Source organism: Megalops cyprinoides, chromosome 7 (assembly GCF_013368585.1).
Source record: "Megalops cyprinoides isolate fMegCyp1 chromosome 7, fMegCyp1.pri, whole genome shotgun sequence".
In the NCBI taxonomy this organism is placed as follows: domain Eukaryota; kingdom Metazoa; phylum Chordata; class Actinopteri; order Elopiformes; family Megalopidae; genus Megalops; species Megalops cyprinoides.
Window position 1 is genome coordinate 21,360,826 of NC_050589.1, and position 16,550 is coordinate 21,377,375.

Consider the following 16,550-nt stretch of genomic DNA (forward strand, 5'->3'; position numbering starts at 1 on the left):
TGTAGACGTGTAAAAGCCTGCGAGATATTAATCAAGCGCATTCTTATTTAAATGCTGTATATTGCATACATCAGTGGTAAATGTTAAATAAAAGACAAAACAATAAACCTAAAGTATTCAATGTAAAAAACAGACATAAAGATATGGTTAATTATTTACATCTTCCATTTTTTTCTCAACTGTTTACACCCTATGATTGGTGCTATGAAACCTCAATATTCCCCTTTCTGTAACTGAATAGAGGAGTTTTTTTCCTCGACTTGGTGGTGAAAGGAATATGATCAAAAGTCCCATGAATGTGTGCCCCTGCTCCAAGCAATAGAGGAGGCATGTGGGGGACAGGCCAGGAGAGTCAGGCCAGGCGTGGCTACATCATTCTAGATGTTATAGGAAAAACATCGTCTGTGACGTTCACGAGAATCAGTGGCCTGACCAAAAACAGAGACAGAACCCTGAATGATTTTTTTTGGTTATTTTCCACTACTGCATATGCTCTTGTTGTGTTTCCTCCTTTTGTGCTGAGTTGTACAGTAGCTACTGAACTGCAGTTTAGGAAGAATATGAAACTCAGTGCATTTTTGCTTTTTATATTTGAATTGGATTGTATACTTTGTAATTTGGAACAGCAGGCTATATTACGTTAGTAGTACATTACAACCCTGAAAAAGCAATGGCATACTCTTTCCTAAAGATTTTCAAAATGGTGCCTTTCATGAATCGCACATGTGTGTAACGTATTCAATAAGGTCTATTCATCTGATGGCTTGTGTGTATGTTTTAGTTGCAACGTGTTGTTTTGAAGGAAGAATACATGGTTTGAACAAGGTGTTATATTCTGATAAAAATGTTCAGACTGTTTTTCGTTTTGTGCTTATAGTTTTTGAGAAATGAGGCAATATTTCAAGAAATGTTTCTAAATTGAAAAACCAATTAACATCGTCATTGAAACGGAGTACAAAAAATTTGCCACAAGATGGCAGTACAGGCAAAAAAAAATAGAAGGACCGGATTCGAACTCTTCAAGAGCTCGCTAGAAATGGATTTTATTTGTTTATTGTTTTAGGCTAACCAAATATGGGATTCCATCAGATATCCATAAGGCGTCAATATCAATATCTTTACATTCAAATATACTTGGACATGAAGAACCGTATGCATAATCAGAAGGCCATTGTGAAACGCACTGCAAGACGCTTTTGGAATGATTGCCAGGGTAAGGAGAACAGCAAGATGGAATTCAGACAGGTGTACATTACAGAGCAAGGAAGACAGCGCTCACAGGGGTTAAAATAAATGGCTACATCATTTGAAGTTCCCACACGGGCTCAAAAAAAAAAAAAAAAAAAAAAAACTAAAAGGGACAACACAACAAACTCAATATTTCCACAAGGGAAAAATGAAATTTGTCTTTTTACAGATTTTCATCTTTTTACATTGCCAGGGGGCTTTTCTCGCCCTTATTCTCACTGTCCGACACTCTCTCCTCCTTGATAGAAAAAACAATTTAAGGTGCTTCCATGTCGTAAATACAAATCTTTCTAAACCAACTTATAATGAAAGGAAGGCCCTATGTTCACCCTATCAGGCGAATCTTCGTTTCTGCTTTGGTGTAAGAATTATTAATGTATAGGCCTATTATTATTTCGTAATGGATTGTAGCACTGTAAACACATTTTACAACAAAATACACAAATCCTTTAATCTCATTGCAGATGTATCTGTACGCCTTAGGTTTTTTATCTCCGTAATCTCTATCTGAATCCGCTTAATGTCCTGGCATACTTACAATTGAAAAGCTCCCGTTGTTTAATTCCACGAACCCTTCGATTGTGTTTTCTTAATGTATGTGACTTTGGTTTTAATAATTTATTTTCTCCTATTTTACGAGTGATCTATTCGTTACAACATATTTTTTACAGGTGAATGCAAAGTCACTATTTATCAATTTCGAATTTAGCACGGTAGTTTCTTATTAGTCATTGAGAACTAATGCCAATGAAGTATTATTGTCAAATTAAATACAATAGTCGAATCCATCTTCATGTTGTGCTGTGTTTCACACTTCCCTCACCTCAGAAATTCAATTAGATGATGATGACTGTGTTCTTATTTTATTTTCTTAACTGAATAATTAAATCGTAAAAAAACATACTTTCCCGTCTGAATAATGGGTAACGGCCAATAGATCTGTTTCCGCAGTTGGTCAAGAGGATTCTCAGGCTGCCGTGACACACACCCCGTGTAATGTGCACTCCTTGGACCGGTCAGATGTTGCAGTTAAGCATCCGGAGCGCGAATGGGTCCAGTTGTGCTGTGAGCGCTCGATATGAATGTGTAAAGTATGCCACAGCTGGTGACACGGCGCATTTTATCACCATAAGTGTTTTATACACCTCAAGAAACGTTATTTATTCAAGACTTCCAATTTATTATCGAAACATATTTGCCTAACATCGTTGTAGCTAGCAGTCACAATTTCTTTCAAAAGGAACAAGTCTAGCAATGCACCAACATAACCGGATTCAGATGAGTCGTAGAATTACCATGAATTTAAAACAATGGCGCACAAAATGGGGGAAACTGTTGGGGTGCGCAAAGAGGGGACAGTAAGATCCAGTAATAAGCCACCCCTAGCGTTCTGCACTTTATCGCAGTTGTCTAACCCCCCGCCTCCCCGCACATGCACAGGGCTATAGCTACCACTTGCGGTGTTTTCCGGGATCCTTCGTTTGCTCGTAATCTCGCATCTTGGACAGAGGCAATGCGCTCAATTATGGAACTGGTCGGAAGGAAACTCTTATATTACTTGACAGCAACGGATGAATCAGTTATGTAGCTACCTATCTTAAAGTTTCCGACTGCAGTACCTATGTGGCTACTAAATAAAGTGACGGTTAAGTGAAAGAATTTATTTTTTTGTTGTCTATGTGTATGCTGCCTTGTTTTGGATTCACGCTAACTACGCAAACTTGTCGCAGTGGATATTGTAACGTCGAGAGGCTCAACGTACTGATTGAAACGACTTTCTCGTCACCTGTCTCATCCATATTACTTAGCAAATTGGTAAGTACCCTGCATAAAGCAACCAGCATAGCTCGCTGTGTGTTTTGTTACTGCATAAACTAGTTGTGCGGTTTGTGGAATGTTACCATTGGCTGGCCAAAGTTAAGGTAGCTGGCTAGCCTGTTTTCGTTAGCTTGCTAGCTAGCTATTTTTGTTGAACTGCAATTTCGGTGCACTTTGTTGTTCCTAGTTAGCCGGTTATCTATCTGTATTATTATAGGAAAAAAATCTCAATCGTTTATCTACAGCTAACAACATGGCTAGCTCGTTAACGCATGCATACAAAGTAGTAGCTAGTTGGAAGGTGATTAGCTAGCTAGTTTATAGCACGTTGGCTAGCATTCGAGTTGAATGCATTGCAGAAGAAGAGGATAGCTCGTTCGCTAAAGATATTACGCTATAGAAGAAAACAAAACATTTCAGGATCACTGCGGCAAAGATAACACTTTACATTCGACTTATTCAATTTTCGTTGTCTGGTGGACATTTCTGCCATCACAGCGGTCTAACTTCGTATGCCTTGTCAGACCGTGCCTACCCGGGTGCCTGGAGATAGGAAAACACGGTGAGAACTGGAGAATGATTGGCAAAGGCCTAACTAGCTAGTTTATTGAGTTTAAACGGTCCGGACAGAGTTATCTCACAGTTGTGGCATTATGTTCATTTGGCATTCAGTATCATCATTACAATAGGATATGGCTAGCTACTTCCAGGATTCGTGTTTTTGGTTGCAGTGTCTCAGCGGAACCCCTCTTAATAGACGGGGCCAGCATAGCGCAGGTTGGATGTAATACGTGCGGTCAAAGCCATCTAACTAGTAAGGTTTAAAAATGTTTTGCGTGATATAAACATGGAACTATCCATTGGAGTCATTAAATACCGAAGTTCCCTTAATTTTCATGTTCAGATGATGCTCTGTAGCAAGCTAATGGCGCGATCCGAGTAAGCGAGGAATATCACTGACTTATAAATTATTGATTCGAGTGCGTTTACTGATGGTGTACTGAAAAGCGCAGATCATGGCTTGCTAGCACATTAACGAGTGAATATCAGTTAACACTGTAAAATACGAGTTAACGCAGTGGTAAGACTAACCTCCAACATGCATTAGTCTTGAAGACCCCCCATTTAACTGTGAATCTCGTTTGTTTGTATGTAGCTAGCTACGTTTTATATAGGAAGGGGCAAATGTGGAAGGTCACCCATTTCCCATACCTGAGTAACGTAAGTCTTGTAACCTTGCATGTTGTACAGTGTACATAAATAAGCACATAAATCAGATTGAAAGGACTGTTGCCTCTCAAGTCCAGTTACACCTCTGACTTTGGCAACCTTATTCCCACCTCTGTGCTGACCTCTCTCCAGTGGGTTAATATTACTGTCAATTAAAAGCCAGCCAGTCCACGGTCTGTGGTGACAAAACAAAGCATTCTCTTTTCCTCTTTTCCTCTAGACTTCTCTCCTCGCAATGCAGTTTTCCCCCTCCTCTTGCTTGCTGTCACATTTCCCCATAACTTTCTTCTCTAATTCACTCCCATCTCTCATTTATTCCTCTGAGTGTTTTCCCCATCTTTCTCTGTGTCCCCTCTGCTTCCCTTTCTTAGTGGCACATCTCTCTGTTTTTGTCAGACATTCCCCTGCTCTGTCTCCCTCTCTGCCCCATCAGAGGGGGCACTGAAGGTGTTTGCCCACCATAAATGACCAGCTACCCCCCCCCCCCCCCCCCAAAAAAAAAAAGCTCCCAGCACCCCTCACCAGGGGGCCCGTCTGGTGGTGGAATTGGTGGGGGTATGAGACCAGGATGGAGAGAAAGGAAAGCTGAGACAAAGACGGAGAGCAGCAAGAAGATGATCCCAGAGGGTAGAGAACGAGGGAGGGATTGAGTGTGTGTGTGTGTGTGTGTGTGTGTGTGTGTGTGTGTGTGTGATAAAAATGGAGTCAGCAGACAGGGCATTACTCATGCAGCAGACTTCCCCAGGCTGCTGCGCCAGTCAGGGCCTTGAGTGGCACAAGGTATTCATGCCCTGTCCCACAGGGAGACGAGGAGGGAGTGTGTGTGTGTGTGCGCGCGCGCTTGTGTGTGAGTGTGGCTTATGCCATAGCTGTTCAGTTCAGTCGGTTAATGGATGGCAGCAGCTCGCTGGCATGTGCGGATATGCAGCAGGAATTTGCCAGTTGCTGTCGGTCGGTGGAAGTGACCTGAGATCGTTTTGGAATGAAGCTGTGAATGCGAAAATCATGTTCCCTTTGCCTCAAAGAGACTGCAGATTGTGGTAACCTAGCAACCCCAAAAAAAGCCGGCAAAAAAAAACTGGTTTTGAATAGATAAGCAGATGCTGCAAATGTGAGAGTTGCACGCTCACCTCTGCTGAGTAAATGAGCAGTGAGAAATTCCTGTGAATTCACCTCTGATTAGCAAATGAGGGAGGATTACAAAAGCTCTCTGTCATTCTCTAACTCACTCTCTCTCTCCCCCTTTCTTTCTCTCTCTCTCTCACACAGACACACACACACTCACACAATCTCCTTCTCCCTCTTCAGGCTTATGTAAGTGAGGGGAAAAAAAGCTAGCACAGGCTAATGGACTTACTTTGGAATTGAAAACAGGGAACTTAGTTGAGAGAGCAGTGTTTTTTTGAATATTTCTTTGGGTGAAACTGCTGTTTTTTTACTGTATTTGAACATATTTGTGTATTTTACTTTTTCATTGTAAGATCTTTACCTGTATCCACGCAATCCTGCATGCAGTATATAGGCTGCAGACGAGTGGGTGTGCTTTTATGAGGGGCTGTAAATCTTCAAGCAATGTTGTGTTAACATTTATGGGGAGGGTGGCTGGCTGTCCGCACGTGCTGTAGCGATGGCAGCACAGAGCACACGTAGACTCTGATCTCAGCCACACTGTTCTTCTGGGAGGAAAGTCCAGCCATAGAGGTTCTTAAGCTGAAGATAAACCGTTATTAGTAAGATTTTGATCGTGCTCCCGGCTCTGCGTAGCAGACAGGTCACCATTATTCCTTCTGTTTTTGCACCGAGCTTAATTGGTGCTGCAGGGTCACAGAACGCTAAGGAGAGAGAGGGAGGCAGAATAAATATCGACAGAGCGTCTGAATTGCCGGGAGGGTGTTTCTACACACAGGGAGAGAGAGTGGTGATTGTGAATGGACCGTCTCCCCAGATAAAGTGCTTTGGCTTGGCGCTGGCATATTTGTTTACATCTCTCTCTAGCTCCCCCTCTCTCACACCCTCTCTCCCTGTCTGTTCTGTTGACTCCACTGCGGTGCAGTGTGTACGGACGGCGCGGCACGCTCTCACGCTGTCGTGAGGATGGTCCGAAAGCGGTCAGCGCGTTCTTTCCGGAGCCATCCCTCTAAGTGGATGCATGTCACAGCGGCCCCTGTGCGGCGGGGATAAAAGCACTTTAGCATCACGTTGCAGCTTAACGGCCAGGGAAGGAGCTGCACCGACATGCCCCCCCCCCCCCCTTACTCCCCACGTCAGCTCTGTTGGGGTTGTTACCCACCAGAGAGCTCACATCCACCCCCCTGTTCTCATGGGACTTGCGTCTGAGGAGGACCAATGCCACACAGGGATCCCTCAGTGTTGTTGTAATGTTGTTTTAGCAGCGTTTCTGTCTGTGCAGAATCAGACAAGATAAGGTAACGAGCTTGAATTCCCTAAGCCCGAAAGTCTATGCGCGCATACATATGAGGTCTCAGGCCTGTTAAAGAGAGACGAAGTTGCTAATGCTTAGTCTCTCCTGTCTGCGTGGAAAGTAGAGTGGAGGTAATGGGTGCACATGTTGTCATCAGTATCAACACCAATGAAACAGCTGAAGGAGTGCAAATGAGATTGCGTGCGAGACTGATTGTCTTAAAAATGTGAGCTCCCTTTCCCATCTCGGTGTTCCCTCTCCCCCCCTTCCCATCTCGGTGTTCCCTCTCCCTCCCTTTCCCATCTCGGTGTTCCCTCTCCCTCCCTTTCCCATCTCGGTGTTCCCTCTCCCCCCCTTCCCATCTCGGTGTTCCCTCTCCCTCCCTTCCCATCTCGGTGTTCCCTCTCCCTCCCTTTCCCATCTCGGTGTTCCCTCTCCCCCCCTTCCCATCTCGGTGTTCCCTCTCCCTCCCTTCCCATCTCGGTGTTCCCTCTCCCTCCCTTTCCCATCTCGGTGTTCCCTCTCCCTCCCTTCCCATCTCGGTGTTCCCTCTCCCTCCCTTTCCCATCTCGGTGTTCCCTCTCCCCCCCCTTCCCATCTCGGTGTTCCCTCTCCCCCCCTTCCCATCTCGGTGTTCCCTCTCCCCCCCTTCCCATCTCGGTGTTTCCTCTTCCTTACACACGGGCACAGGCTGGATGATTAGGTCTCAGGAGAGTGTTATCATATTTTAATGTATTCGCAACTGACTGAATGAATTTATAATAATAACCAGCAGTGCGTCGTTCCAGAAAAGGCAGCCACTCAGTGTTCTTCCCTGCCCTGCTAAGTTTATACAATCAAAGGCGCAGCTTAAAAAAAAGGCGCCTTTTTCTTTACACATTGGTGGGAGCAGTGCAGAGTTATGTAAAGCAAGAAGTAGAGCAGACCGAAATATCCTGAAGCGGTGTCCCTTTGGGTGAGGGAACCTGGTAGGCTGAGTGTTCCTGCATTGTCCCCACTCTGTCACCACATGCTGCAGCTTCTGCCACCTCCTGTGGAGGTGGGGCACCTTAAGGGCTGCCTCACCACTGTTTTGGTTCTAAAGAGTTCCTAAGAAGAAGTGGTCAGATTTTTTTCTACGGTGGGAGAACATAAAAAGTCAGTTGGTGCCATTCACGTCATAAAAGTGCTGCTGTCTATAGGATTACATGATAGCATCCATGATTGGTGGGTGCCCTCTCTTTTAGCCAATCAAAACTGCTGTATAGAGCACCTTGATGGCGTCTGGGTGACGTAAGTGAGCAGATATTTTCCCTCTGTAGGCACAAAGTTTTGCTGCGTTTGCGTGAGCTCATAATTATGGTTATTACAAATGACATTGTGAACCTTTCAAGTAACATTGCAATTCCTAGTCATAAACTTGGGCAAAATATTGTAATCTTAGTCGCTGACTCACCAAACTTCGACCTTCGACTTTTGCATCACTCCTGTTACCGGCGAGAAAATGGCAATACAGACACACAGAGGGGATGAGAGGATATTGCACTACCAAGAGGCAGCTGTCTCAAGGTAGGAGCTTTTTATATGACACCAAAGCAGTATCGACAATCTTTTTATATCATATCAGATAAGTTCAAGCCTGTTTTAAAATAGGTTATCCTCCACTTAAAACAGAGCGACGGAAAACTAGCAGATCTAAATCTGGTGGTGCTGGAGCCGATCTGAGCTGGGGTGCCATTAGCCTGGAGCTGAAGTGCAGCTTCTGGAACAGTTCCCTTCCTTCTCCAGGGAAACAGGCTGATAAATGACCAAATCTATAGTCTTTAATGAGAGTCAGAAGGCCTCATTTATAAGCATACATACCTTAAACCTATGGCTTTCCTTTATTATTGCTATTTGTTTGACAGACACTCTTAACCACGTGAATGACTTACAGGACTACTATGGCGAAGCATTAATATGTCTATCACAGGAGCAGCAGCAACATCCACGCTTACCTGTAGTACCTTCTGTATCAGCAAAGCCACAAAGCCAGTGCTAAATAAAAGCACGCAACTGTTAATTGTATTGGCATACAAACAGCACCAGTCCTTTATCCTGAAGAGCAGTGTACCTACATTGCACTTGTCACTTGAGCCTAAATATCTGTAACAGCAGCACTGCATTATATATTTAATAGAGTTCACATTGTGAACATATCCGTGTCCTTGCAGGCTAAAATTCCCGTTACCCCCTTCAAATGAACAATGGAAGTTCCCCACACTACTTTGAACCCTGCTGCTGAAGCAGTTAAAGTCATGTAAACTGCTCTGTGAAGCTATATCATGGTTTATAAATGTGTTAGTGTTCATTGTAAATTGTTTATGGCTGGGGAGCCCAGCATCAGGTAGCGGCAGTCCTCAGAGCCGCTCTGGAGCTGCCGCCAGAAAATCCCGGAGAACCGCCTTGCCTCGAGCACAGTTAACCCCCCGTCTCACGCGGCTTCCCTCATGCCGCCAAGCAAAATTGCTGATCAAAGCTTTTGTTGATTAATTGGCCTGATTAATATATTAAATTGCTACAGCTCTGCTCATTATAAATCTCACCATGATCTTCTGCGTGTTCATAAACAACGGGCTTTATGAAGTGGAGACCAAGTTGTTGTGTACAGAATCTCTTCGGAGACTGTTGAGATTTTCTCCTCTTTTTCTTCTGTCCTTACAAACGTTCTCCTTTTATGTCCTTTGGGCTCCATTTCTGCCTTTTCTCTCTCTTCTGTCATCAACCCTTTCTCTGTGAAAGTGCCCCGCCCCCTGTCTCTGCTCCGACACTGATGCCAGTGAAGTACATGGAAGAGTGTGTCTGTATGTGTGTGTGCGCACGTGCGTGTGTGGTTATCCTACAGACAGTTAGCTGTCGTCATTGGAGCGAGCTCATCCTGCGAGGTACAGCCTCCCCGTCTCTCTCCCTCACTCCATCTTTCTCCATAGGGGAACTGTATATCCTGTTGCCGGTGTCCCCAGGAGGATTGCAGCCTGTTAGATAAATGACCGAGTAATAGGGTTTGTTGCTTGCTAAATCCCTTAGCCTTTGGAGGCTCCGTAAGCCCTCTGGCTGGAAGGAATGAGATCCCTTTGTGACGCACAGGTTGTGTTCCCCCTGCACAGCAACTGAATGTGTGTGAATGACCAAGAAGAGTCTGGTGTCTGCATGTACCTGCTGAGTCCCTGCGGCTGTGACACTGATGGAGGGCTGTGGAGTGGTGGCAAGGGCACTGGACCTGAGGGCTGTCTGTGGGTTCAAATCCATGTGGGACGTTGCTTTCACTTTAAAGTGCTGTGCTCATTGACTGCTGGCTGTGCTCAGTTCTAAATCAGGTTGCCCTAGATAAGGGTGTATGCCAGACGCTAAAGGAGGCGCGGTCGAGCATGTGCTGTGTGTAATGTTGCACAGTAGGCCGTCCTCACAGCGGCTCGCTGTGTCGTGTTCTCCTCCCACTACGGTTGGCGTGGTTACGCAGCTGTTTTCGTGTTTGTAATACTCGAACACCCTCTCTGGGACCAGTGAGGAAGTAGCACTGGGAAAACCCCCACTAGTCCGTAACAAATACCCTAACGAGGAATAACTATTATCTCACTGTTATTCATTAGATAAAGAACTGAAACATTATATATGCAAATCTTCAGAACAGATCCGCATACTGCAAAGTTTCAACCTTGAATGACACGCTTACAGTTTACATAGAAAATTTGAAAATGGTCAATTCATTTCCATATATGTAAATGTGTGAGATAGGTGGTTATTACATACTTATGTGTTTATGATGAGTTTTTGATGTTCTTTTTGAATGATTGTATGTGATGATTGGTTAGACATTATTTGTGTTCGCAGTGTGGTGATTGTTGATGATATTGATGATGATTTGTGTTTGGAATGCAGACATTGTTAATAGTGTTGATGATAATGATGACAGTGTTTTGGTGTGTTTGTTAGGTGACAAATGTTATTAGTATTGATGATGAAGGTGGTGTGTTTGTGATGCACAGTCATTAGTACTGATCATAAGAGTGATGATGATAATGGTGATAATGTGTTGTCTTTCCCAGGCCCTTAGAGGCCCACTGTGGGCGCTGGCCGGATGGATAGGATGAAGATCATCAAGAGGCGCCTGTCCATGTCTCTGCGCAGCGCCAGGCCCGTGGACGACTCGCTGTCCGAGCTCGCCGAGCAGATGACCCTCGACGAGCCGTCCGCCGCCCGCGACAACGGTGAGACCGCGCACACCGCGTGCACAAGCCCACCTTAGCGATTCACTAACGCTCACAGATCTGTCCTGCCAGCCTTTATGGATCTTTCCATTGTGTTTGAACTCTCGTGATATAGGGGGTTTGAACACTTGTGATCATGATGAGATATAGCGGGCAGGACCCATTGCGGTGAACTACCCCCAACTGGCTTTGTGTTAACAAAAATGGAGTCCATTGGGAGAAAGATTCACACAGGCTGTGAGCTTGGCACGCAGTGTTTTGCCGGCACCATTACGATCATCGTCATCACCACCGCCATCGCTGCTAATGCTAACCATCCGTTCTGACACCTTCACCGCTGCGCATTGCGTTATGAGCGAATCACGCGTTCTGGCATCTGAGGAGGAGGAGGAGGAGGAAGAGAGGGAGAGAGGGAGAGTCGTTGTGACAGATGTGGAACCACGTGGGGCGTATGTATGGGCATGTCGGTCGGTGGGAGAAGTGAGGGGTGTTGACAGGTGTCTTTACACGTTTGCCGTGCGCTGTGCTGCTGTCCTGTGTTGTTTTCGTCTCTTACTTCTCATGGAAACACAGTGTGTCAACACAACCCTCAGTCGTTATTGCTGGTTTCACACACAGGCATTCAAATTGAAAGGGGCATTCAGTGTATAATTTGCTTGTTCTGAGCAAATAAAGGCCTTTCTTTGAGCCACAGCTGATTGGGCCCACCCCAACAAGGGGTGGGCAATAAGAGAAAGCGTTAGTAATTTTGAGCGCTCTGATTGGGAGATTAGCAGTATGTTTGTTAATTAGAGGGCTGTGATTGGAAGGTGAAGGGAGCGGCTGTTATGCGGGCCTCTTTAGTCACAGGCACCCAGTGGCTGATTAGGCATGACATCACCTCATCCCTCTCCAGTGGGGCCCCATTTGAAAACCCTGGCAATGTGCTGACTGCTGTCTCGTTGGTGCCGTCAGCAGCGGTTGGCTGTCAGATGGCTCATTTCGCTGTCTGTCTCCCTGTTTCAGTCTCACACATTCAAATCCCTTCGCAGGATCCCATCCAAAGTGCAGGCAGGACTGTTTTGTGTCGGAGACCCGGGGGTGGTTGGAGTGACATCTGGTGGTTGCTCAGTGGTATTGCACATCACCTGTGCGCCGGTGGTGCAGCAGTGTTCGACTTTCCTAATTACAGACCTAGCTGGAGAAATCAGGTCAGAGAGAGTAACACAGAGTAGGACAAGAGTAGCTGCCTGTGTATCATTACCCTGTCTGACTCACAGCGAGGCTGACGTAACCCTGGCTTTAATTTCATTCCTTTTTTCTCTTGTTCCTTTCACAGCAGTTAATTTTATTATCTATTCATTACACTTTATTTTCTATATCTATATTTTTTGAGATTTTACGTAGCTTTACTATCCGCTCACCTGTTAATGCTTCTTTTATTCTCAATAAATATGATCTGCTATTTTCAGTTACTTTCAAGTATCTCCAGGATTTTAAAAAAAAGGCAGTGGTCTTATGAAGAGAGATTGGTGCACTCCCTGAAGCCGCCCGCAGCGTTAAGGGCCATTAAGCATGAACCGCTGCGCTAAATTTACATCCCCCTCTTTTTTCACTCTCTCTCTCCCTCTCTCTCTCTCTTTCTGTCTCGTCACCGGCGCAAGAAAAGCTTTGGAGCCAAAGTTGTAGCATATATCACATAAATCTGTCAGGTCGCTAATTGGAAACGCAGCGAGAGGTTGAGTGGGAGGGCGCCTTCGCGGGGCGATCGTGGCCGCGAGCGGCCGAGGTGCGGCGTTTCCGGCAGGGCGGGGCGGGCCCCGGGGCGCGGCTGCGGAGGGGAGAGGCGCTGGCGCCGGGCTCAGAATTGGGAGTCCTCCAGTAGCCTTGGATTGATATTCTGCAGGGCTCTCCGGAGGGGAGCAAGATGCTGAGGAGTCAGGATTTTTAGTGAGGGTGAGGAGAAACACACACGCGCATGCACTCATATACACACACACACACACACACACACACACACATGCATTTTTCATTGTGGAGTGCTTCAGCCATAGCATTAATATATACTTTACGGTTTTGTGTGTAAGATGTGAGGGTTGAGTCCCTTGAGTTTTGTCGCTGAAAAGAGCAGAAACATTAGGGCACTGCTAGAGTACATCTCCCATCTGCTCTTAAATGCCGATTTCATCTCAGTCGGTCACATGGTATGGCACAGGGAGAGCTGATTGGTTCGCTTGTTTGCACCATTCATTCACAGTCATTCATTGTTTTCTGTAACCACTAGAGAAAAATCACAATTTGTTCATGCATTGTTTGATAGAGTAAGTCTTTTCTGACTTGGTATGTCCTTTCTGTTTTGTGGTCACTGACTCATCAGTTCCATCACCCATGTCATTGTCGTTCTCTCTGGCTGCTCCAAGCTCTGTGGGGTTGAACCAGCATTCTCACTTTATGCCAATGGTGCAGTGAACTGTCTTGCAATCCAGAATCATCCAAGGTGCATTCAGGGTGAATGTTATTGGTTAAAATATTGGTTGAGCTGTCTGTCAAGACAAGGTCTCTCTAAAATGGATCGACAGGGTGACGAGGATGTTTGCAGTAAGCACTTATAGCAGGTTGCTAATTGTGACTCCGTGTCAGTTGAATTTGACCAGAATTACGCTTCTGTTATTATCAAGTTTGTTTGTGAGCGCTTTCCCATTGCGATGCACCACTGGCCTGGGAGAGGCAGAACTCTCTCTGGTTCCAGACACAGAGCACAGAAAAGCCCCTGGAGAGATGCCTGGGTCTTAAAGGTAGATGGGTCTGCTTTGAGTGTTATACATTTTGGCCTTGTCACACCAGGCACAGTGCAAAGAGCTGAACAGGTGAGAGGTCGTCGTCATGGAGAGGAGACTGGCCGCTGGAGCCCCGCTCAGTCCGCCGTGGCTTTTGCCTCTGGTTTGAAAAGTGCTCCGCTCACATGACGCACCACTCTGTGGTCTCGCTCCCTTTGTGTTCCACTTTTAGAGAAGAAGTGCATGCACACCCTCATGTTCACCTGTCCAGTCTGCTCTCTCCTGTCCTTGTTTTTTTGTCTGTGACGTTCCTCCTCTTCTTCTCCTTCCTCTGTCTCTCCTTTCAATCCTGGCCCTTCCTGTCTACCCCCGAATCTCTTTTCCATCATCCCCCCCCATCTCCCCCCCGTCCCCCCCTGCCCGTTCCCCTTACCTGTCCTGCCTCTCTCCCGTGTCACTCCGTCTCTCTTTCCCCTCCCTGTCTGTCCCTCCCCTCCCGCTCTCTCTCTCAGAGCCGATGGTGTGCCCTGCCCGCCCCCCTCCCTCCCACAGTGCGCCCTCCTTCCTGCGTCAGTATGCGGGTAACCTAGGGCGGGCTGCCCTGCATCGGGACCTTGGGGGTGTGCTGGAGAGACCCTATCTTGCCCTACAAAGGACCGGATCTCTCGGTGACTCTTTCTCTCTCTCTCTCTCTCTCTCTCTCTCACTCTCTCTCTCTCCCTCTGTTGACTGCCTGTTCTGCGGTCGAATCTGTCCTAATATTCTTTTCTGTCTGTAAGTGTGGGGGTGAGTAACTGTACTGCACAGTTGTTGCCTGTGGTGTCACATAAACTTAAGAAAAAAAATCATTAATGGATTTAAGACAATATGGCAGGTATTATTAGAGACATAGTTTCTCAAGACATACTTTCTGCTTTCTCAGTTGTGTCACTGGTAGTTCCTCTTGTGTAACTTTGTTTAACAGCTTCCTAGTAGATTGATTTGCTCCTCTCTGTCATGAGTTCTCTCTCACGTGTCCCCTTCGGCAGAAGGTCTGTAGGATTGCAATTGCTTTATCCTCTATACTGTGTTTTACTCCCTAATGTACAGATGTGTTTATTTGTACATTGGTAATCTGCCCCACACTAAATCCATCCACCATTCTCTCATTCTGTCTCATTCACCATCCATCTGCATGTACTTATCCTTATTTGCTCCTCTATTTTTCCTCCCTCTCTCCCCCCCTCTCCATCTCTCTCTCTCTCTCTCTCTCTCTCTCTCTCTCTCTCTCTCTCCCCCCCCTCTCTCTCTTTCAATTCATCACCCAGTTAATCTGGTCTCTAATGCCTTGAGATGGTAAATGTCGCGTATGGAATCAGTGGAACACAAGCCTTTTTCATCATTCAGTTTCTGCTTTGCATGTTGCAGTGCTCTGTTGCAAATATTGCCGACTATTTTCCTCACACAGTTCAATGCAGCAATCATACAGTGGGAAGTCATTTTCCGTTAATGTCCCTCACATAGTTGAGTACAGCAGTCATACAGTATAAAGTCATTTTCCCTTTAGCACTTTTGCCTCCAGATGTTTGCCTTTGCAGTTTGCTGTAAACCAACAATGCACCAATGAGTCACTTTCTGATGTAAATCTACTTCTACAGCCAGTGCTGCTGCGCTTCTGCTGTGTTGGCCTAGCTGTTCCGTGTGTGATCTTTTGTAGGTATCGATTGGAATTCGGCCACACATCTGATAAAGTGCTTCAGCCAATGTAGTAATTGTGCAACTATGCTTAAATTCCAGAGGCTATGCAATGTGATTGCAGATGAAACACACTTCTTTTATGAACACTTGTTTTATGTTTTTATGCATTTTTGCTTTAAATCATCAAATGTTGGGTTTTTTTTTTGAGAATGTAACCATGTCATCTTTCCAGGGGAACCAAAGACTACATTTTCACCAGAAAGATTTTTGACTCTCGGTACGTCACATTCAGTGTTCTTTCACTGCTTTGTTGACCCAGTGAAGACAGGTGCTTTTGAATGTTCATTAGCAGTGAGGCAGCTACTCCTTTGCTTCTGAATCTGAACATTATAAAAACCTGTAAAAAGATTAGAACTACCAATGAATCATTGAAAAAATATATATATTCCAGGCCTGTCTCTCCATGAATATTCATGAACGTAGCAGTGCAAAGCAGTTGGCCAGAACTCTTTAGCAGGGACAGGAAGGAACAGAGAGTTCTGGGACTTGTTGTTAAATGTTATCCGCAGACATCCACCGCCGATGTCAGACCACACGCAGGCCTTCCTTACGTCACATCAAAGCTGCTGCTGACTCTGCTGTTTGTGGCCGCCTGCTTGCACAATGCATATTTTATAGTTTGAAGAAAAAAGGCCAGTGTCCAGTGTAGGATAAAAACCTAATGATTCTTCAGACACTGCAGATGAAACATCCACACTGTATCTGGTAGACAGTTGGGATACTGTGTAAGGAGAGCTGGTGTCAACACATGTTTGGCGCTCTGCATGACAGGCTGTCATATAGAGACTGAGTGGCATCATTGCATTATTATTTATGAAGACTTGAATTGTTAAGGTGAACTGTTGGCTCTGGTTGTACTACTGTAGACATCTCCTCAAAAGCACACTACTGTGTAAGGTGTGCGTGCTTCCTTCATACCTCCTAAAATCATTTGGTGGGGACAGATATAGTTGTGCTCTACTTGTGAGTAATATCATTCACGTTCAGGTCAGGTTCTATGCATAGCTGCTGCAGTAAATGATTTAAGCTGTTGAGTCACGAGGGCCAGAGAGTGAGAGAAAAGAGAGCGCAGGTCAATTTGTCAGTGTTTTTGCTGTTCTCTGCAGCGCCCCC

At 45.5% G+C, this 16,550-nt stretch overlaps 1 protein-coding gene across 7 annotated transcripts in view; it reads left to right on the forward strand.

Annotated features, from left to right (window-relative positions):
* Window positions 1-2,753: 2,753 nt before the first annotated feature.
* The window catches only part of LOC118780464 (cyclin-dependent kinase 17-like), a 45,770-nt gene continuing 31,973 nt past the window's right edge, over window positions 2,754-16,550 (forward strand). For 3 of the 7 annotated variants that reach the window (XM_036532948.1, XM_036532949.1, XM_036532951.1), the window contains exons 1-4: window positions 2,754-3,063; window positions 10,783-10,944; window positions 14,213-14,368; window positions 15,610-15,654. In XM_036532948.1, the coding sequence (XP_036388841.1) occupies window positions 10,815-10,944; window positions 14,213-14,368; window positions 15,610-15,654 (331 nt within the window). In that variant the 5' untranslated portion in view covers window positions 2,754-3,063; window positions 10,783-10,814. The remainder of the gene's footprint in view (window positions 3,064-10,782; window positions 10,945-14,212; window positions 14,369-15,609; window positions 15,655-16,550) is intronic. The other 4 variants (XM_036532950.1, XM_036532953.1, XM_036532954.1 and 1 more) reach the window with 2 other exon arrangements.